The sequence below is a fragment of the Fringilla coelebs genome, assembly GCF_963513975.1.
Source record: "Fringilla coelebs genome assembly, chromosome: 2".
NCBI lineage: Eukaryota > Metazoa > Chordata > Aves > Passeriformes > Fringillidae > Fringilla > Fringilla coelebs.
The window spans coordinates 20,022,284-20,045,341 of record NC_140029.1 but is presented as its reverse complement, the minus strand read 5'-3'; the positions used below and the strand labels follow the sequence as shown (position 1 = coordinate 20,045,341).

At 39.6% G+C, this 23,058-nt stretch overlaps 1 protein-coding gene across 1 annotated transcript in view; it reads right to left on the bottom strand.

Moving 5' to 3' along the window:
• ARHGAP6 (Rho GTPase activating protein 6) overlaps positions 1 to 23,058 on the bottom strand; it is a 309,222-nt gene that overhangs the window by 31,353 nt on the left and 254,811 nt on the right. Inside the window, exons 3-4 of the mRNA XM_084226573.1 lie at positions 9,522 to 9,593; positions 276 to 532 (exon numbers count right to left, since the gene is read on the bottom strand). Of these exons, the coding sequence (XP_084082699.1) occupies positions 276 to 532; positions 9,522 to 9,593 (329 nt within the window). The remainder of the gene's footprint in view (positions 1 to 275; positions 533 to 9,521; positions 9,594 to 23,058) is intronic.

Here is a 23,058-nt window from a genome sequence, read left to right as displayed (position 1 = left end):
GCAAAAAGGAAGACTTCTAGATAATCTCTCTGCCTCTTTGTGATCTGTTACAGACTCACAGGGTCTACATGACCTTTTCCCACCAGCACCAGCAAAAGAAGATTTCCACTACAGTTAAGAGTTTTCTGATGCTGATGAGGCTGACTTCCACCTGAAAAAACCCCACTATTTGAACAAAAAGTATTCCACAGTCCACACACACAACAGGGTTTTCCTGGTCCAGCTAAACCCTCTGGACCTGGAATCACACACCCCAGTGTGACGTCTCTACTTACACGCCTCCTTGCCCGCGGCGCTGGCTCAGGTGTGTTTGGAGAAGTGGATTCATTCGGTGTTTCCGAGGTGGAGCTGAGAGATGAGTTACTGCTGGAAAGTTCTTTGTTCTGTCTTTTAGTTCCAAATGGCAAGAGAAAGGCCACAAAATCTGAAACATCTTTTTGCTCTTCTCTCTGAGAGTCTTGCTTGAGCTTGTAGGCCCGGTCATTAGCAATCACTTGAGACAAAGGCATTCCAAAAGCCTGGGGAATAAATTCTGCAACAACAACAAACCCCCAACAGTTACCAAACATCTGGTATTTATTCACTACAAAAAGAATTAACTCTTTCTTTGCTAAGAAAAACAATCTGAAGTCCCTTTAAATATGTAGTAATTCCAATGAAATATTGGACTCAGTAATAATAACAACAACAGTGCCAGGTTGTGGTAGACCATGGTATCTGAATCATACCTCAAGTCACATAATGCAAGATACACTGCACAGGATCTTGGAAAATCACTTGAGATCAAATCTAATTAAGATGTTAACTTCCACCTAAAGTAACTGCTGGTTACATGTATATGGGGCACAGGGACATCAGATGCTCTGGTAACCATCCTGAGACTGTGAGCCTCACTGGACTGTGCCAAAGCTCTCTCTCAAGTTCCAAATCCCTCCAGCAGGCTCCTTTCTCATGAATGCTTTAGGGCACCAGAGTCAAGAGGCCCTGGCATGTGCATGGGTTTCACTACAGTTCAGAGAGTATGAATCTACCTGTTCAGAGAGCTTCAAAGTACATTCAGCACTCAGATTAAGCCTTCAAGTTTTAAATTTACACAAGAACTATACTGTTTTAAATACTGGTAAGATTGAACCTGTTTAATAGTGGCATATCAGTATGAAGTTCCTTTGTAACAGTAAAAAAGCATGGACACATGGAAATGTAGGAGAACACGTTTGTCTCGAGTAAGAAAAAGAACATAATCCTATCTCACATCAATATAGCTGTAATGTACAAAACCTGCATATATCTCAGATCTCAAAGTAAAATGCTTAGATATTTTACAAAATAGAAAAATGTTTTACAGTGAATCAGTCAGCAGCAATGAAATTCTCATCAATAATTTTTAAATCGTATCTATCTGGGATTAGCAGAAGCAAAACCACTGAGACAGATTTCCAACTAGAACTGGCTTGTGCTCAAAAGAAATGAAAAAAAATAGCTATTGATGCTATTCCCCCTCGTGAAAATGAGTGCAACTTCTACTAGCAGCTTCAGACCTGCTCAGATCAGGAATAAATAAAGCACCAGAGATTAAAACCAAATTTCTTTAAGCATCAGAAAAGGAACTATTTAAAAAAAAAAAGAAGCATATAGAAAAATTCTTATATACTATACTTCTGTTTTGCCACAATTGTGTAAATGATTAAATGCCAAAATTGCTCCTGGGACTTTAAGTCTGACTAGGTCTTTGATGACACTTGCAAATTGTGTCTGGATTTGTATTAAGTAAGGCATTGAAAAGAAGAGGATATTTTAAGAATCTTGAATAAGGACACTACTAGTCTATCACACTAAAGAAACAACAGCCCATTGTTCTGATTTGGTAGAAACATTCCTGCTCTTTAGAAGCATGAAATGTTAAGATATGAGTTAACTTTGGTGGCCAGTCAAAACTAAATCAGGAAGCAGAGCCTCTTATATCAAGCAACTCTGGAGGTGACCTATGAGTAGAATGACACCTAAAACCATCTGCTTTTAGTTTAGGACAAGAAAGAACATCCTCACACAGATATCAAGCAATGCAGGGATTGCCAGTGCCAGGAGTGCAGTCAGACCTTTCCCTCCTGTACTCAGCAGAGTGTGTCTACAAAATTATGACAGTATTAATATTAATTTTTTTGACTGTTCTGAATTATCTTCCTAATGAACACTTAAGATGAAGAATTTGAAACGCACACATGCAACACGTGTCCCCTTCTGGCTGTCTAACCAGGTGCTTTCTTATACTCCCAGCACCCCATTTTATTTGTCCTTCCACAACATTTCCTGAGAAAAGCCAACACAGTGTATTTCTCTGGTTTGGCTCAGAGCTGCTTGTGATTCAGACTGGGAGAGGACAGCAGTATTTTGCTCCTGTGATGCCCAACAGCAGGCTGGTGCCATTGATCCTACATCAACTGGGGCAAGATCAGCAGGAGACAAGCTCTCAGCACTGCTTTGTTAAACAAGTTTCACTAAAATGACCCTCTCCCTGACTTCAGTATGTGAAGGCTGGCATTTTGAGGTAGGCATTGCCCCTCCTTGGAAACTCTCAGGTGTGGGATTCCAGGGTTTTAATTGCTCTTGCTCAGTGTGGCCTAGAGAAAGGACAATGAGCCTCTACTCCGGGCTGCTCTGATGTAGACCTTCTCAGAGGACATGAACCACTTCCTCAATTTCTCAGTGTCTGGCAGAGATGTGGAACTGGATGAAAACCAGCTGGCTGAATTTCAGACTAAATACAGATGGCAGTGGTGCTGGCTGGCAGTGGTAATTACATTAAAGAGTTGGCAAACCCAGTAAAGTTTTGCTCATTTGTTGAAATTAAGAGAATCAGTTGCCCCCTCTGCAGACTGCCTGCAGCCTCAAGCTCCCAGCAAAATGTGTGTGTGTGCTTGCACAAAGGGCTGGGGTGCCAGGGAGCATGTTCTACCCACCACTCTTCAGAAGCATTCAATCCCAACAGCCTCCTTGTTGGACAGGTAATCAGAGTGAATGTTAGCCCTACTGACTCTTCACATTCATTAAAAAAGAAAAGCTGTACCATGTGAAGTAATTGTGAAGCAATTAGCAACCCATGGATGGGAGAGAAAGGGCACTAACTCAAATCCCAAGATGTGTGGGTTTGAGGCTCTAGTCTCACAAGAAAGGTAAAAGGACCAACTGCCTTTTTTTAATTGTATGGTGGGGATCCCCTCTGTCAGAGAGGTTTCAATTGCATGAAGAAATGTACCCTAAAGCACTGGCTCAAACCTTGGTCTGTTGTATACATACTGAGTGCCAAAGCTACTAAGTTAGTTATTCTCTGTGAACTCAACAAAAAATTGATCACTTATTCAGTAAGGAGACTGGGCAGCTTAAAACGACATTTTGCAAAAAACATCATGTAAAAATGTCAAGCAACCTGGCAGATTGGGCAATCAGCTTGGAAACAGACTCCTTTCCTTAGCCAGCACCACTTTTAATACACTCCAGTTTTCAGTGTTTACTGGCAAAGGAGAAAATTTACTAATTTGGAGAAGTGCATAATTTTTCTTACCAGAAAGTCAATCTTGCAGCTGAGGCAAGTTTCTTAACAAAATTTTGATTGAAACTGATATGTTCCTAAGAAATCTTTCTTTGGCGGTAAATCATCATTTTCTAATAAAAAGCAGCATGTCACAGAAAAATTCCTAGCCAGATCAAATAAGAGGTTCAGTGATCCCAAATCCTCCTTTTTGCTAATCAAATGATAATATTCAGGATGTTGACCCACATGGTTATAGCTTACCTGACCTCACGTCACCCTGTCCAAGCATAGTTTAAAAGACTTCTCTGAAGATTCAGCTGGTGAAAACTGCTTTCCATCCCACAGAACATAACAGTCTATTAGGAGCCAATGAGATCTATATTCTAGATTCTAATGAGTCTTTCAATACTAATGAAGTGAAAAGTTACTATGGTTAGGGTCCTTAGCATTTGCAGGTTTTTTTAAGTACATCATAAATGCTGGGTTTGGGTTGCTAAAATCCTGTGACCAAGATTGACTAAGGTGCTTGTACTATTTCTATTTAAATGACAGGAATAGAGATCAGAGAACAACAAGCTTTTAAAAGGATATTTAAATGGGGTCTTTTAGTCAATCTCCCCAGCTAGCCAGACAGGGTAACTCTGTTTTGCTAACTGAAATCAATTATTTCAGATCTGTAGAGACAGTGATGGAAGCAGAAAACAAGGAAAACAGAAACCTCAGTTCATAATGGGAACTGTAAAACTCCTTCCATCTGAAACTTCTTCAAAACCTGCACTGACTCCAGGAGATTCAAGACAAGACAATGTTCTCAGCTTTGGTTCTGTGGCTGAAAATCTCTTCTTCAGCTACTCACAGCTCACTGACCTTCAAGGAGTAATACAAGGCCCTCCCAATTACATATGCCTTTTTCTGGGAGTAGATCTGGGGTTTTTTTACAAAAAATTAAAGAGATTATTTGGTGCTTTACTTGACTTCAGCATAAAATATGACACAATGGTGATTTAAGAATCCTCTTTTTTATGCCTAGAGAGCATGAGAAACATATTCAAAGTTTTTTTTTATAGAGGCACGGTAAGTTGGTGGAAAGGCTTTAAAAAAAAAACAGTTTCTGATAAATCATAATAAAAAAGAAACTTCATTTACTCAGCTCCCTTCTTAGGCACACAGACACCATGATAGGCTGAATTACTGAGAAAAAATGCAAACATTAATTAATATCTTAATTTACTGAGCATGAATAGAAAGTAAACACAAAAGACAGGAATGCCTGTGTGTACTCTAAAAGTAGGTCTGCTTTCACTGACACCCATATCACCTGCAAGGGATGGCAAAAGACTCTGCTTCTTGCTTCTGCTGCCTGAAAAATGAGCACTGAATTCATAAGGGAACAATATCCAGCTGCCAGCACGCTCAGCATCCTGAGAATGTCTCATTCCAAGCAGCACGGACATGTTCCTGCTCCTTCAGCCTGAGTACTGTTTGTCAGCAGCCAAAGGCAATGTTTGGAGACATTTGTGGACATGGGATCGAGGGTCATGATGGCCATTAACAACAAGGAGGGCGGGTAAAGCAAAAACACTTGAGCGATGGAAGCTGAAAATATTGCTTAAATGTCTGGGTGGAGTGCTGCTCTCCTGTTTAGTCTGTTTACATCCAGCAAGTTTTGCTATATCCTGCTTTGGTGAATTACTCAGAGATGTAATAACAATTGAAAAAAGATTTCTTTTACAATTTCTCCACTTTTAATGAGATGCTGACAGATATAAAAAAGGACAAAGATATATGAAACTCATTTAAAGTGCATTAAATTCTACTGTGGTGTCTTTATTGGCCTTCAGAAGCTTGACAAGTTGCTGAAACCCTCACTTAACAGACAGGTTGACTGATCCTCTAAATAAAATGTGAAGTTTAGACAGTAAAAACTCCATAGATTGGACTGAGTCCTAAAAGACAAGTAACTAAATCTCCAAGCAGTCCCAGAAAAAATGAGTCCCATTCCTTTTGGTTATGCCTTTTAAGCATAGATGCCTGGTGGGGTGGGTGGGGAAGAACAGTCTTGGGCACAAATTGGAGAGAGGTGGCACCTCTCCAGAGAGAGTAACCCCAGAAACCTGCCCCATGGGGCAGCTCAGAGGATGTCAGTGCTAAAGGAGAGGGTTTGTCAGGCAAGAGCTGCAGTGAGACCTCCATCGTGCATCCCTGGGGACCAGCAGGGTGGCCCTTCCTTCCCACCTCTGTGGCCTCCTGTGCCAGGCACATCCCTGCTACCTTTGACTGCACCCCACACAAACAATCACATGGGGCTGCATGACTGCCAGGATTAACCTTCAGGAATCTGTCTTCACAAAAGGAGATTTTCAGGTGGCCCATACTCTGGCAGGACCAACAGCGTGGTCCCCTCAGCCATTACTTGTCCAGGTATTTGGGGGCTCCCAGGCTGGGACAGAGAAAAGACAAAATATTTGGAATTAATTACTCTCCCAACTGTAACTGTGTTTACAAAAGTGATGCTGAAGTGATGGAAATGAAGTCTGCACTAAGGCAGCTGCATCTCCTCTGTATGAAGTGTCTGGTGATCAGCTTCCCTGCTTCCCCTCCAACATCCTGCAGCCTGGTCCTGTTTTCTTCTCACAACAGTGCAGCTGGACTAGTTACTAAAAAAACCCACCACAAACCCCCCAAAATAAACAGAAGGAAGGCATTCCATTCAGGCATGAGGACCAGGGACCTGCCTGGGTGGGTGTGTGCTCCCAGCCTTTTGTGCAGCACACCCCTGCTCACAGTGAGGAGTTTGTCTTGGAGCAGCTGCCCAGAAAGGGAAGTACCCTCTCTACAGAACAAGCCTGCTGTGAAAGGCATGTCAAGGGAGGGTAACTCTGACTCCAGGTGACATGGAGGCCACTGTTCAGGGAAGGTGGAGGGGCTCAATTCTGATGTGAGCATAGCAGGCTCATCCTTATGGAGAGCAGCAGCACAGGGCCTTAGATTTTTCTTTCCAGAGCTAACTTGCCAGCTGAAAGTTGGGCAATACTGTCCCCCAGAACTCCTGAGGCTGGAGGAGATGCTGGTGCTGCTGCTTCCCACAGGAAAACAGCCACCTTTCAACCACTGTGCCAGGCTGATGGCCCCCCTGGAACAAACCAGCACTCCTGGTTGCTCATTCCCTCTGCTGTCATGCAATAAAAGTCTGCTCAGCAAGTACCTGAGTGGCAGATCATCTTTAATAACTCAGAAGGGCAGAGAAAAGTACACCAAGACCGGCCACAGCCAGAAAACCCGACAAATAAGATGCCATATGCTGCTATTTGGGCTATTTTTGCCTAACATTTGCTGTTGGTAATTAGTAAGAGTAGATATGCCTTTCTTTTCACTCTGCTGACATAACCTGTTCAGAACGTGACTCTTTCCAATTTCCTGGACTCTTATTGACCAACCCATGTTTTACCTAAAGGAGAGAAATACAGATTCTACTGTTTGAAAAGTGCTGGGGTATTTTCCTCTCAGAGGGTCCTATAATATTTTATATTATTTTATAGAAGCTCCAATAATACTTTGTAAGTGGAGAGTGCATGTAAAGCATCTATAACTCAGAATAAGACAGTGAGATATGGGAGAAAAGGGATAAAAGCAGACGGGATAAAAAAAGGATAAAAGCAGTAAATTGGAAACATCTGAATTCCAAATAATAACAAGAAAAAAGGAATTAAAATTAGGAGAATCAGCATAGTGATTTCTAAAAATGCTCAGTATAAGTAAGCAGATAGTATGAGCAAGGCTGAAAACCAGGAAGTAGATAAATTTAAACAATGATGAATAAGTACAAAGCGCTGATCTTTACTGGCAACTAGTGAGCCCTAAAAGGCAAAGCGCACTCAGAAAACTCTTCAAAATGAAAATCAAGTATATCCCCAAACCTACTAACTGAATGGAATATAAATGCTACCATGCAAGGTAGAGACAAAAGAAAATCCCTGAACAGAAGTGTAATAGCAGAAAATAAAATTATCTTGAAGTGGAAGCTCAACTGGTGCAGCTGTGTATTTATTAGAAACAAAGGTCAGCTGAAATAAACCATGGCTGTAAGGAAATACAAAAGAATGCAAGGCAATTTAAGAAAAAAAATATTGTTTGAAAGGTCTTTGGCAACAGAGAATTTAGTGGAATAAAGACCAACTCTGGGTGAAGGATTTGTATACATCACCAAAAGGACACTCTCACTTCTCAAGGCACTGCACCAAAGAGCATTGGTGGAGCTCTGAAAGTACAACTGCAAAAATCTACCAAGTTTGGGTGACACAGCAAAATTCTGGCTTTGGTGAATTATCAAAGCACTTTATCATTGGTAAAATCTGCTACAGTAATGAAAAAGTTTGAGGAAAAAAAAGCCAAAATGTATGTTAACTCTCGAAGTTCTAAAAATAAACTTTCAACAGAGACTACCAAATTCATGGTACCCCTAAGGAAGGAAAGATGAAAGCTCTCAGTACACCAAAAATTTGTGAGACAAAACATTTTAAAACACAGGATGTGGTTAGCCTTTTCTGATGCAGAAGAGCACCTCACAGGCCCTATGAAGATCAATATCTGGCAAGCACACTGAAAAGCAGAGCAGGTTTTGCACAGAATTATGTTGCTTTGCACTCTTATCTGTATGAACAACTACAGAAAAAAATAGCAGAGTAATGACTGACTAATTACAATGTAACACAGTGTAATAAATAAATAAGACAACGCAAAAAAGATTTCCCCCCAAAGGTGGCTACAAAATCATTAAATCTCTTCCTTAGTGATTCCCCCTGCATGCAGCTTCAGTCAAGTAATCAGTCAAGTAATATATCAGTCAGCTTCAGTCAAGTAATATATCAAGTAATTGTTGTAACAAATTAAAGTTTGGTACTTGCAATGTAATAATACAGGAAGCCACTGGATGTATCAAGCCAATGTGTCAGGGCCCATTCAGTTTTAGAAAGATAATTGCAAATATTTTCCATAACTAATTTTAAATCAAGAAAATGATAATCATGTATTTTAACTTATCAAACAAATAAAAATGAAAATAATAACATTTTCTTCTGGACAACTATGTAAACTAACTTACAATGGAGATGTTAATTTTTACAGTGGAATTTCGAAGTTCCATTCTTCTGCTAAACTAGACTTAAAGTGAGGACATCAGAGTAACCAGGCCACTTCTTCTGTCACAAATTCCTGGATTTGAGTGCCTGTTTGTGAAACTGGGATATCAATACTGCATTTTACGACCATTTTTCCAGAACTTCTTTTCCAGAAATGAACACAAAATTAGATGCACAGTTACCTACATGCAATTTCACAGACACTTTCCAGCATCTCAGTATTTAGACTTAGTTCAAATGGCTCTGAATTACAGGTCAACTTCAGGCCTTGGATTAGGGCCCAGCCCATAAAGCTGATTAGTGTCCGAACAAAAGAGTACCACCATATCCGTAAATCCACGTCACGTGGAGTTTATTAAAATCCAACTGATCAGTAGCACTGAAGCATTTATATATTTTAAACAATGGCTATTTTCCTAAGGTTAAAGAAAGAAAAGCATACCAACAGACTTGCTTGGGCAGTGCTGGGTTTATGTGCTTTGTAAATTGAGAGGACAAATGCAGGTAAAGAACTGGATCGTGTTATACAGACCACATTCTGCACTGGATGGTGAAAGTGGGTAGAAAGAAAATTGGAGAAAAGATGCAGTCCTTTAAGTCCTCCTTTTTTCTTCAGGAAGAAAAAAAAAAAAACCAAAACCGACAAAACCAAATCAAAACCACAACCTTTCAGTTGAAGAGATCTGACTTATACTAAAGCAAACAGAAAAGATAAAACATATATTTTAGGCTGAAAATAAATACCTAGACAATATATCAGCTCAACAACATTCTACTTCAAGAAGTATGTATCAGACTAAAGAAATCTCATATGCAAAACTAAGACCTGATCACCAAATAAGTACTCATTTTACCTTTGTCTCTGTTCTTCTCCTTTCCTAAAGAGTCCAGTTTCTTTCTTAATGACTTCTTCCTCTTTTGTCCATCTGTAAGAGGCAAAAAAAAAAAAAAAAAAAGAAAAAAAAAGGAAGTAAGTGAAGAGAAGTAACCCCGAACAAACTGCTGCACAAGCTGAGGAACACGGAGTGAGATGGTCACAGCCCTGGGGATCAGGAAGGGTGTGAGGCACATTTCACAAAAGCTGGGGACAGTCACAGTCCTCTGGCCCAAAGGAGTGTGGCTTTGCCCACCCAAACGCTGAGGCTGTCCTGGGGTACACAAATGTATCCCCTGCATCCTGCTGGGCACATTTACACCTGCGTGGTCACTGAAGAGTTAACAACGGAGATTTTTTGCTGGACGCCCTTGATAGCAAAGCACCATAAACCTTAAAGGTTTACCCTAAAGGTTCATCCATGATCACAAGACTGTGATTCAGGTGTGGAACTAAAGGCAGTATTTGGAAAGGGAGGATTACTAACCTCCAGGATAAAGCTCTGCATACCAGCCATTCCAGCTGGGTGATAGCTGACCACCTTCACATGACCCATCTGATCTGAACTCTTGTTGGGAGCTGGCAGTTGAGTACAGCATGTCCAGATTGGTTCTGATGGATTAGAGCCTCAGAAAAATTTTTGTTCTGACAACTGATATATTGTCCAAGTTTTCACTTAGGTATTAAGGACCAATGGTTTTAAGCAATATCAGAGGCAGGTTGGTTCTTGAAACAATTATTTCAAAAGGCTGGCTATGGTTATTTCCTTCAGCAGCATCTTTTATAATGAAAAGTCAACAAAACAGAATTTTATTTATTAGGTCTCAACAAATACCAGGGATTAAGCCAGGGGCCTGCTTTAACTTGCACCTTTGGAATTTTTTAAGTTCCAAAGCAATATAGAGGGTCTACCACAGGGACTGATATGCTAACACAGACACTGCTCTAGATAAAGTTTAATGAACATGTACCTTTTCCCTTACTGGTTTTGTATTATGGTAAAAACTCAAAAATAAGCATACCATATCCATTTCACTTTTAGGGCAAGAGAGTCACCAAGTAATCTGTCTCAACACATTTTTCTAGTTGTGTAAGCCAGTGTCTTAAGTAAGTCTTAAGTCTTTTATAGCAAGGAACATACCACAAAGGAGTGAAGTGGATCTCTGTTAATGAACTCTCATCTTTGCAATTAGCATTCATGAGAGAACACAAGCTATTTCTCCATACTTTTCCCTCAGATCCTTCTGAAAACCAAGTCCAGAATGTTACCTGATAGACTGCTCAACAAATTCTGACTTCTTTATGGCCAATTAATATCCTTTTATTTTAAAAGTAACATTTCTTTTTTTTCTTTTTACTTATTGTAAAATTTTCTCTTTATTTATTGGTTGAACCGACTCCACTTGCGCTCTGCAGTTATTTCCACGATACCACAGAATCACAGAATGGTTAGGGTTGGAAGGGACCTCTAGCCCCTTCCTAGGAGATCATCTAGTCAACCACCCCTCCAGAGCAGGGTCACCTGGAGCAGGTGACATGGGAATTTGTCCAGGTGGGTTTGGAATGGCACCAGAGAGGGAGAATCTACAAACTTCCTGGGCAACCTGTTCCAGTGCTCTGACCTCCTCAATGCAAACAAGTTCTTTGTCATGTTGAGGTGAAAATTCCTGTGTTTTAGTTTATGGCCATTGCTCTTTAAAGTCTGGTGCCATCCTCTTGGCACCAATCTTTGGGATATTTATGATGAGATCTCCTCTCAGTCTTCTCAAGCACAAACAGACCCAGGTCCCTCAGTCTCTCCTCATAAGAGAGATGCTCCAGACCCCTCATCATCACTGTAGGAGTTTGCTGGACCCTCGCCAGTAGCAGATTGTTTCTCTTATGCTGAGGAGCCAACAAGTGGACAGAGAACTCTGGATGTGGCCCCACTGAAGGTGAGAAGATGGGCAGGATCACCTCCCTTGACCTGCTGGCAAAGCTCTTCCTGATGCACCACAAGATGCCAGCAGCCCTCCTGGATGGAAGGGTTCCCAACACCCACAACTCAGATATTTGGTTCTTGTCTCAAGGTACAAGCGTTGCTTTTGTTAACTCCCCTTTCCCACACCTGCTCTGGTAAGAATTCATCTCTCTAAAATAAGGCTGACTAGATGGATAAGGTATCCTGGGTGAGAGTTCAGCAGTATGATGGTGCTAATTCATTGCCTGATATGGTCTATGATTGGATTTTCCTTTTTTCTTAGCCACATGACAAGGCTATAATTCAAAGTCATATTCTGATTGATGAAAAGCCCAGACTTTCCACACCCTCTGACATTTCCTGTTGTTAAGATTGAGTTTTTAAGAGAAATTCTTTCACCTCTTGGCAATGTGAATAGTTGGTAGCCCGCTTACATACACCTGACAGTACAGCTTGTTTTTATAAGGTTCCCTAATACCATTGTGTTCTGGCTTTATATCTATAAAACGATTTTAAAATTATTTTCCATGTTATAAATTCAAATTAGCGCTTCACAGACTCTTTTTGATAGATAATTTATATTTCCTAGGAGTCACAGAGCCATATTCTCCAAAAACCCATCTATTGATATTGTGACATCTCACTGAAGTCTACTGAGACATAAAAAAATGAGAGAAAGAATCAAAATTTGATGTAAAATGCAGCGTTTTTCTATGATCATTTACATTAACATTAAGTTTACCCCATGGCTAGAGAAAAAGAGTTACATATGAAAATAAGACCAAGAAGAATCTCAGTAAAAAACTAAAGCTCAGAAGATCTGCCAAGAAGTCTGAGGTCAGTTCAAGTTTTCATCCTCCCCAGCAAAAGACATGATAAATGACAGTCTATGATCTGTACATATAAATATGCTTTCAAATGACTTTTAATACAGGGCACATCAGGCATGAATATTGCTGAAATATTCATAATGTGTTTAAAGACTCATGCAGCCCCAGCAGTTTTACATATTAAATGAATCCCATTCACAATAATAATGCTTAGTATTTATTAGCTGCAGTGTGGTTTTGAAAATATAATTAATATCCAAAACATTACTGAGAAACAGGCAAAGCATCATTACCCACTCTTAATACCTACTGCATGGTTTTTAATTGATTAGCAAATACTTCTGCAAAATAGCATTGTACAGTCTGAAGTGCTATTAGGTATGGATGGATTGCTTTTTTTAATTTTCCACTTTGGAAAAGTCTAAACCACATAGTGATAAAAGCTGTTGGGCTGTTATCCATCCTTTTCTGTCAATAAATTGTCAATTTATGTCTTCATTCTGTAGATCAACAATACACTGCTCCTTCAACAGGTTCCACTCAAGAACATCAGCAAGACTAGAGAAGCACTCAAATGGCAACTGTCACAGTGAAGGAGGCTGTGGTTTTTTTCCTTTCCTAACCCATTCTGTTTTGCCTGAAGGACACCTGTGCAGACAGCTGTGAAGATCAGCTTGTTTTTCAGAAATGGACTTGATCTGTACAGTACTTACTAATTTATATGTTTGCTGCATTTTTCACTGCAATGCATACATCACTCCCATGGCATCTATTTATTAAGACTAGCAGAATGAATATTTAAAAGACCAAGAGTCTAGAATCAAACTCCTGAGTGCACATTAAATTGCTACGTGACCTGTTTTTCCAAAGTGGAGAGCACTTCCAGGTTCAGTCAATGCCAAAAAGACTTTTCTATTTGAAAAATTAGGTCATCTCTTTAGGACTCTGCCAGTGAACCACACAGCCTACAGAATACAAGATTATTTTTACTGATCTACTGACTTTTTACAAGAATTGAACAATCTGACTTCTGAGATTATCAAAACTTAAATATTTTGGGTTAAAGTTGAAATTCACCTGCAGTGTCATCACTAGCACAATTTTTTTAGCATTTATATTATGAAATCCCGGATTTTCTACAGACCATTTGAGGGCTTAGATTTCCCTCTAAGTGAGACCACAGTTCTACAAACTAGGTAATAAGAAGTAATTTTCAGACTAAGGATATATAAACTTCAGCTTTGACAGTCACAACATGAAAAGAAAGAAAGAGAACTTTGTACATTTTTTAAATTATTCTTCTGTTGCTTTGCACAAGACCACCTACCAAACACCTTCTATGACTGAAGGAGAGAGAGTAGTGCAGGTTGAATCCCATTACTATTTACTTCCAGTACTTCTTTATTCAATTTATATTTATGGAAATGAACAAGTCTATTTGGTAGGTAGAAGTGTTGCTCAGCATAAGCTAAAGCATGACAAATTAGGTATAGGGAATTAGCTCAGAATTATACAGTTAGTGGCACACAAAGTTAATACTCAAAGTCTTGGCCAACAGTTTCAGATTATGTCACTTAACAGTCAATATCCTGTGAAAACCTAATCCAACATGCTTTTACTAATTAATAAATTATGCAGTAAAATAGTACAACAGCGCCCAAGCTTTGTACATAATTTCTGGGACAATACTACAGTATTTGGCTTCAGGTAATGAAAAAAACACCCTCTCAAATATGCTTGAAGTGAACCTGTAACAAAAACAGGATTTTTCAGCACTTTCCTTATACATGGACTGGTGGATTATCAATAAGAATGATATTCCTTTTAGGTTACTTACATGCAAAGACACTTTATATTACTCAAAAACATAATTTATAAACTCATACAAACCCTTCAAACTAATTTAACTCAGTGGGCTTTTGACATAAGACATGATATGCTGCTGACAGAGTTGGAGAACAAAGAGAACTTCCCATTTATTGGCAAGTTCCTTTGCTTAAGAGAAATGTGTTTCTTGTCTGTTTAGGGAAGAATGTTTGTCAAGTTCCACAATTAAGGGTTATTTTAACACATTATAAAAAGAGGACTTGTCTCAGTGCTTATTATCAGACCCATAGCTCAATTACCAAAACAGAAACAAATAAAAAGAGATATTGTGAGATATTGTGAGATTTCTAAACTACTTCTTCATAGTAATTCTAATTCTATTCATGGCCATTTTTCTTAATAACCACTAGTAATTGGGTCTAACAGCACTTAAAGAAAAAAAATTAGAATAGATCTTCTAAGATTGCAATCAATTCTATCTTGAAAATTACTGCCAATGGCACCACAAAGCACAAAGTTAGACCTCTCTTGAGCACTCATTGGTTCACTTCACTCATTCAGAGCAACTCATTTTCCAAGTGCCAGCCTCCCACAGCCAGCCTGTGTGCCAAATGTCAAGCTGCAGTCTCTCTGGCCTGTGCAATACTGCAATTAATTGAGAATGTCAATCAGACAACACTGCTAAATTCTGTTGACAGAGCACAATAAAGGCAAGACTGCACTTCAATCACTGACACTTGCACAGTGTTTGTGGTTGCAGCTGCTTCTTTGGGTCACTATACAAAGCAAATTTACTTCTGAATATGCACTTGAGGCTGCTCTGCTGAAGAAGAGGGTGCTGGTTTTACTTAGCCATTTCTGTGACTATAAATGCTCATCTTGAAATATTTATTTTTAAAAACTTGTTGAAATGCCCTGCCCCCATGCAGTAACTTCCAAAGCACTGCCAGCTGCAACACAAATGGAAGATAAAATTCAACCAGAGAAACAGGATTTTGGCACATAAAGGAAAAGGGGAAGGCTGAGCCTTCAGGTATTTCTTATCCCACTCACCCTTTGCCTCAGCCATACACAGACAAGACCTCCATCAGTGATGCAGATTACTTATTTATTCAGAAGCCTTGGACTATTGTCCCAGTTTTCCTTATGGTCTATGTTCCACGCTTTACTTCATTTTGACTTAAGTCAGCATTTCTTTGTGCTTGTCAGCTGGCAGCTGATGGAAGAAAAGCCATAATCACTGAAGAATATCCCACAGCTGCAGTCATGACCTTCCAGGTGACACCTCGCTCCTGGATGTTCACCTGAGCCCACAGCACCAGGTTCAGGCTGCTCACCAAAGGCACCACGCACACAACAGAGGCAGCTTTCCTCTGATGCTGCTTCCTCAGATGCAGCAAAGAAGCTTCAGCATTCCCCTCTCTGACAAGTTCCTGAAGACTGTGCTTATGGCAGAAGAGCCATCAGGAAAAGGGAGAGCTGAAGCCAAAGCCAGGTTTTCAGGAGAAGGGACATCCCTCCTCTTGGGCTGTGCACAGGGGGACCGGATGGACAGGGGCACCACCTGAGCCAAACCCTTCCCAGGAGAACTGTGAGAAACCAGGAGAGCTGTGGGGACAGTCAGCTGTGCAAGAAGCAACATTCTCAGCAACACACAGTGCATACAGTACAACCAGCTGAGAAAAACCCACAACCAGCAGACAGAAGTGTGCTTTTAGTTCACCTCTTCCACATCCCAGCAGACTCTCTGGTAATCTGTGGTTAGTGCATCTTCTTCAGACCTAGACTTCAGTGCCTCTGGGCTAAGGCACTACTAATTGTGCAAATGAAACACAGACCAATTACAAAGTCCAGCTGGGCAGGTTTTAAGTGATTCAGCTGCTGAAAGTTTAAAAGCTGCACGATACACAATTTCTTTACTGTTGAACAGTAAGAATTAATTTGTCTACCAGTGATACTGGTAGACAAATTAAATTATTTATCTAGAATGTATTCCTAAGTTTCCATGGAACTCAACTAGAAGGCAAAACTGATGGAAATCTCACCTACTTCAAAAGAAAGGTGCATCCCTATAGGAACTACAGTTTTATTTATCAAATAACAGTTCACAATAACCTCCTGTGGTTCTGACACAAATTTTTAAACAACCCCAAACAAACAACCCTACATAATTTGCTTGCCAGGTAGTAATAGATTTTTTTATACACATCAGTTGATACTGAACAGCTATTCTGAAGGCAAAGGTGATACATCAATTTATACTAGCTGAGCATATTACCAGTCGACTGCCCTGTCTTCTAGGAAAACAAATCTGAAAAGTGTAGCTCCAAACTGGACTCAAATCTAGAAAAATGCACTGTTTCTATTGAAACCTACTTGCAAGGCCTATTTCTATCAAAAATACAGACTATAACTGCAGTGAAATAGGTATTAACTCTCCTTCACATAAAGCCCCACAAACAAACAGAAACAAACAAACAAAACCCAACCAAATAACAAAAGAAAACAAAAAAAAAAAAAAAAACAAAACCCCAAGACCACCACCACCACCAAAACAACAACTTACTTTGGCCACTGCTCTTCAGATAGCAAACACTACTCAACTCCTGTGGCTAGAGGAATCATAAAAAACCTTTATGTTTTCATTTTATTTGCCTACATGTTCCCTGGTGCATTTAAGGACTTAATTAGTCTCCAGGTTTGTATGTTCAAATATGCTCTTTCATTATTCTCTGTCACAAAGAGAGTTGCATTAACTGGTGGGCAAATGCAGGTGCAATGTATTCTAAGGGTGAGAACCAAACTTAAGTTGATAGGGAATATGGGATTTGAGCTCTGGAGCGAGCTCAGGGCTCCTGAAGCCACAGCCAGAGGGAGGGGGATGTCAGAGCTCAGCCATGCAAGGAGAAGGGCTGGGAAGGAGCAGCTTCCCAGGCCTGCCCAGGCCACTGCACTCCTGCTGTGCAGGAAGCTGCAGGTCTTACAGACAAACACAGCACAGCTGCACCAAAAGAAACACTTCAGCAAGTACAAAGTGGATGCCTGCCTTGTCTGTGCAAGCTGTGTATAAATATCCTTAAAATAAAAGAAGTTTTCGAACCACCACAAAAAAACCAAAAATAATTTCCTATCTTTCCTTTTGATTTTTTTTTTTTTTTTTGGTTTTAAGGTATTCTTTAATCTTTTTGCATTTGGATTATTGACTGGAAGTAACTGCGTTGGAGAAGTCAGGGAAAAAACCCTGTTCAGTTATTTTGCCATTACTGTAATAAAAACATATATAGTTTTTTTTTCCATTTAAATATTTTTTAACTAATAATACATTTAAGATGGCTGCATTACACAAGCTCTGAGGAACAAGATATTCAGTGAGTTTTAGTATCCAAACACTAAATTATAATTGTTTGGGAGCTGATTTGTTAAATCTTTAGCTGGACCCCTGGAAAAAACTCATTTTGACAAAAAAATGAACAGTTGCTCAAGTACTTTTCTATGCCAGAATCAGGAAAATGGCTGCTGCTGCCATACATAGATGGGCTAATAGAGGTAACTCAAAAAACCCATGCAAACCTGGCAGCCTTTAGAGGATTATGAAGGAAAGGTCAAATGCCCTTGTATGTGGCTGTTAGTGGAAAGCAGCAAAAAGCAGGCAGATTCCTGGAAAGGGAAAACAGATACACAATGCCAGGTCTGACTTCCCTGTGCATAAACACACACAGATTTGCAACTCATACACAGCTCTGCTCCCTTCAGCACCTACATTGGTGCTGAAGGGATTGCCCCTGTCATAAGAAACCCCAAGTCACAGTAATCTAACAAAATAACACCAAAATCCCACCTCCTATGCCCCAACAAAACCCTTAGAAAAACAGCCTTAGAAAGTGGTCCAGGTCTTTTGATGGAACAAAGCCTTCTGTCAGTCCTGGAAGTAAAACATGTGTCTAGGCACAATGAAATAAGAGAGAACCACTTCTTCTAGGCTTCAGGGCATATTTGCTACACTGACACTGATGACAGGATTCATGAAGTAGCAGGTGCAAGACAAAATATAGACACTACTTTTTCACACTATAGCAGCATCCACAGTGTGACAGGAGTTTCCCTAATCTCCGGAGATAGGAAAGTTCCTGACTTAAATAGCCTGTGATACACCAGAGACCTTGCTGCTGCCCCTCTCTCTAAGTGGCAGACACTCAGAAACCAAGATGATGGGCAGAGGTCTGAAAGCTTGAGAAAGAATGAACAACACCCCCTTCTTGGAGTGTTTTCGTAACTCAGAAAAACTGCCAACACTTAAACGGGTCAAAAAAACCCCAAAAAACAACAGGTTAAAATTATCTACACTAATAGATAAAGACAACTACAGTCAATGAAAGTATTTTAGCTGTACTGAAAAAAATTCAAAATACCAAATGAAAACCAAACAGGAGCCTTGATGCTACAGTTTGAGATAGAAAAATACAAATACAAACTCTAAAACTGCTTTCAGTTCACTGGGGAAACGAGGCGGGGGGGGAGAAATCAACTGTCTCCTGGCTTCAACTGCTTAAATAAAAATTTCATAATGTGGAGGGGAGAGAGTAGTTTGATACTCTTGCTAGTCAAAATGACTCAATTTGATAAGGAGAGTTACCTTCAATCCAAACACTACAGAGTGGGCCAGGGCCAGAACAGATCCAGTCACCAGCGTGTAGCTGGCCTTCATTTACTGTTGTCAATAAAGTCACTCGCACACCTGTACTGGCAGGTGAAGGAGCAACCAAACTTCTTCACACACCAAATCTTTCCCCCTGCATTGCTCTCAGGGTGGGCATGAGTTGAACTCTTCAAAGGAAGAGGAAATTCCTCTAACCCTCTGGAATTTAGGAGACCAGCCAGTGGTCACAGAGATGCTTCAGGGCACCCAGATCTCCCCTGTCTTCTGAGCATCATCTTGCTGTTAGGACTCCTTTGTGTAAGTCTGTCCTCAGACTCTCACCTTAAAGAAGAAGCCACACAAGAAAAGAAAGCAGCTTCCACAACTTACTCTCTCTGTGACTAATTAAACTAGTCCACAGTAGTCCTGCTCAGAGCTGTGATAGAGAAATGAAATGAGAAAGGAGCTCTCTGTGTGGAGGTGAAATCATGGTGCAGCAGGTCTCTCACTGGACAGTGTGGTGGCTCAAATAACTGAGCTGTTATCCCTCTGAAAAATGACCAACGGATCTTAATTCTAATAATGTCTCTTTGTAGTAACTACCCGTCCTTTGTATCATCAGTCATAACAGAAACAGGTGTTGAAAATATAAACAACACAAAAAAAAGACACAAGGAGCGCTGCAGAGAACACTAGGGTTGACTTCCTGCACAGAAATAGAGTCACATGGACATCTGTCTAATCTATTCTTAAAATCCTTCTGCAGGAGATTACATCTCCAGTAAATCTCAAGGCAGCCTTTTCAGTGTGAAAGCCTAATACAAAGATATATATAGTACCACAGCTCTGATAAAATAAATCTATCTGGAGTCACTTTATCTTTCCTAATCAGTACCTAGAGACATTACGCTTCTGGCACCAACACAACTGCACTTAAATCATGACTGTGGAAAAACTAGAGAAAATTTTACTACCTAAGGCAAGAAAAAAATCATCAGGAATATTCCCTAATGCACTTCTGAAAGCAGCAACACACACAAGATAATAGAAATAAGTCTGATTTTCAACTGAAATTTCTGAATACATGTTATACTGATGTTCCATGTTGACAAAGCTCTGCCAAAGGCAAGCACAACATGGAAACTGGTAGGCTGCAATGTCAGTATTCCTAATACAAGTTCAAAAGCTTTCTCCTTGGCATATATTTATTGGTATTTATCCTTTGGCTTTGAACCACAATAAAGCACTCATTCATAAATCACTATTGAATCACTGGACATATACATTTGACTATTGGCAAAACCAGGACAGCTGAGATGGGCATTCAGAATCAAAGGGTAAGTACTGCGTGAAGGGTTCGAGACAGATTTGGCAGAACACATCCAAGAATGTCTCAGTTACACCCGTGTTCTCTCAAAGGAAAAAGACCCAAATACACCTAATTTTGCAAAGCAGTTTTAGAGCCTTTCAATGTGTATTTTGCTTCCCAACACTGATTCTCTCTACCATGTGTCTCAACTTTTGAATATGGCCAATGGTCAAGATCAATGTTTTAAAATGAAAGCTGAGATTTTCATGTCTGACCCTAATACAGACAAAATACCAAATATACTTACATGTACTTCAAGTCAGTAGCTGTTTCAAGTGTACACCTAAAGAAACTACAGCAGATATTTTTTTGGTCTCAGAAGTAATTTTTAAATTCTATGGGACATAACATCAAATATATGTGGTATATAAAACATCAAATAGATCTCTCTGGATCTGACGTTTCAAAAGCAGTACCCTAAATGTACAACAGCATCTAAATAAGCAACTGCCCTAGTAATGAAAAACCCTGGTCATGATTCCATCTTCTATAACTTTTCATGATATTGGTATATGGAAAGACAGATTGTAATATTTCCTTATTTACCTTAGGAATTTAAGCAAGACCTCTTTCTTTCACCGTGAAGGGAACTGAAAGACTCCTGCCTGTCAGCACTCCTGCCCAACGAGCTCCACAGCCAAGTATTCCTTCAGTGTCCATCCCTGTCCTCATTCCTTTCCTCTCTCTCCACAAAATACACCTACACAACAGGTAGGTTCTGGAAATTACACAAATCTTTATTTTAAATGTGCTAAGCCATAAACTTATCTTGTCATATTTGCATTATCAGTGCCATTGATTTTCCTGTGAAGCCTACAGCATTTTCTACTTCTGTTCTGTGTTCATACAGCACAATGAAAATGCATGCTGCTTTTCAATCAAAGCTCCTAGCTATTTAAAAAATACTATTTAGTAAAAAGACAAGGGTTTTTTGTTTGTAGTGATTTTTTTAATGAGTAAAACCTTTTGCTTTTAAACCTATTAGCTTACCTCTGACAGAATAGCTAAGTTGAATAGAGTTTTCCTGATGTAAACAGACATGTAAAACATGCTATGTGATACAAGAAAATCTCAGAAATCAATTTGCCGAGCACGACAGTCTTTAATAGAAAAATCTGTCTCACAGCAAAAATTTTAAAAAGGAACATCCCTCCTTGTTAAGCTTTGAAGATAATAAATTATTTCCCCTGTTACAATGTTAGAAAAATTACATTCTTGCAAGCTTGATGTATTTCCATTTTGTTCTTTTCTCAACAGTTGCAAAAAAAAAAAGAATATGAAAGAAAAAATCCTGACCAAAAAATTCTGCAAATTTCCTTACTGGTAGGGAACAAAAAATGAAAAATGTTTTTTTCTTGTTTTCTTATCTCTCTGCCTGTAAAAACTCCTGTCACCTTCACTTTGATAAATGCCTGCGTAGCATAGTTCAAGATTGTGTCTCACAACCTCTACCCTGCAGCAGCTGGGACTTCTCCTAGTATAAAACATTAATTCAATTTTATTTCCTTCTTTTTTTTTTACCCAGACTGAGAGATATTTGGTTTTGTTTTCTTAGAATGAAAAAAGGAATCCCTGGAAAAATACATTTCTCCATGAAATATTTAAATTGGAGTGCACAGGTGGGAAGTTTCAGTCCGAAAAAGAACAAGTTGAACAGTTTTTATCTCTGACCAGTCTGTCTGATACAGCATAGCCAAGATTTACTAATACAGCATAAAGGAAGAGAATTTATCTCAGCCTTACTTGTCTTAAAGACAATCTTCATGAACTCTACAACATTGAAACAAAATCCATGGACTCTTAAGCCCATGGCAGAGACAGTATTTACATGAGAAGAATCAGCAGAGCCTGGCATTAAGAGGGGTTGTAATCAGCCTCTACATTCAGAAGATACCCTGACACCAGCTCAAAAGCAGCCAGTCCCTGAGCCTGTAACTCCACAATGCATATGCTACAGTTTATTTAGATGTTTTCCACTGCCACAACAGCTATAATGTATGCAACATGGTCAGTGATTAAAAACAAAGAGCAGTTTGGAGACCTCACAAAAATTCAAGCCCAGATAAAAATCATAGTCACTCTCAGTGTTAAAGAAAATGAATAATGAAATATAATGGCAAGTAATGTAAGCAAAAAACAGATTGAAAGAAGTACGCCCTGCCAAAATAAACAAGAAGCACAGAATTGTGTAACTCTTAATTCCCATTTCTATTCAGAGCTTAACTGGAATGGGGGGGCAAAGTACACAAATGAATGGTTAAAATCCAGAAAGCCCAGCCATGTTTTCCTTCATTTCAGAGACAGGGTTGCCTCAGCTCTCAGTCTGTAATCATACACTTACCCAGCCCTGCTTCTTCAACCTGATCTTACTAAAACAAGTCATACAGGAGACCAATGCTCATTCCATGTGAGCAGATGAACAGTGTCACATGTCACAAAGCTCACATGCAAAACCATACATCAGCACATGTTCAAGCAGCAGCAGTTTCCCTTAAAATTACTTTCTTTAAATGACTGGGACTGCATTTAGTCTTCTAAACCTACCCTTACATCATATTCATTGCAACTAAACAAATGACCTGAGAACCAGATTTGACAGTAAAGAATTACTTTCTCTCTCCCAAAACATCACAGAATCAAAGAATCATCAAGGTTTGAAGAGACATTCAAGATCATCCAGCCCAACTGTCAACCCAGCACCAGCATAATCACCAGTAAACCACATATAACCCCAAAATGCTCTCCTCATTTATTCTTGCTCTCCACAAATCCTCCAGCCCCACTGCAAAGCTGAGAAGACAACATCCTGTTAGGAAATGGAAAGAACATAAGAAGTAATTTTCTCTTAAATTAAGACAAGACCTGCATGTGATCCCTGAGTCTCAAATCCTATTT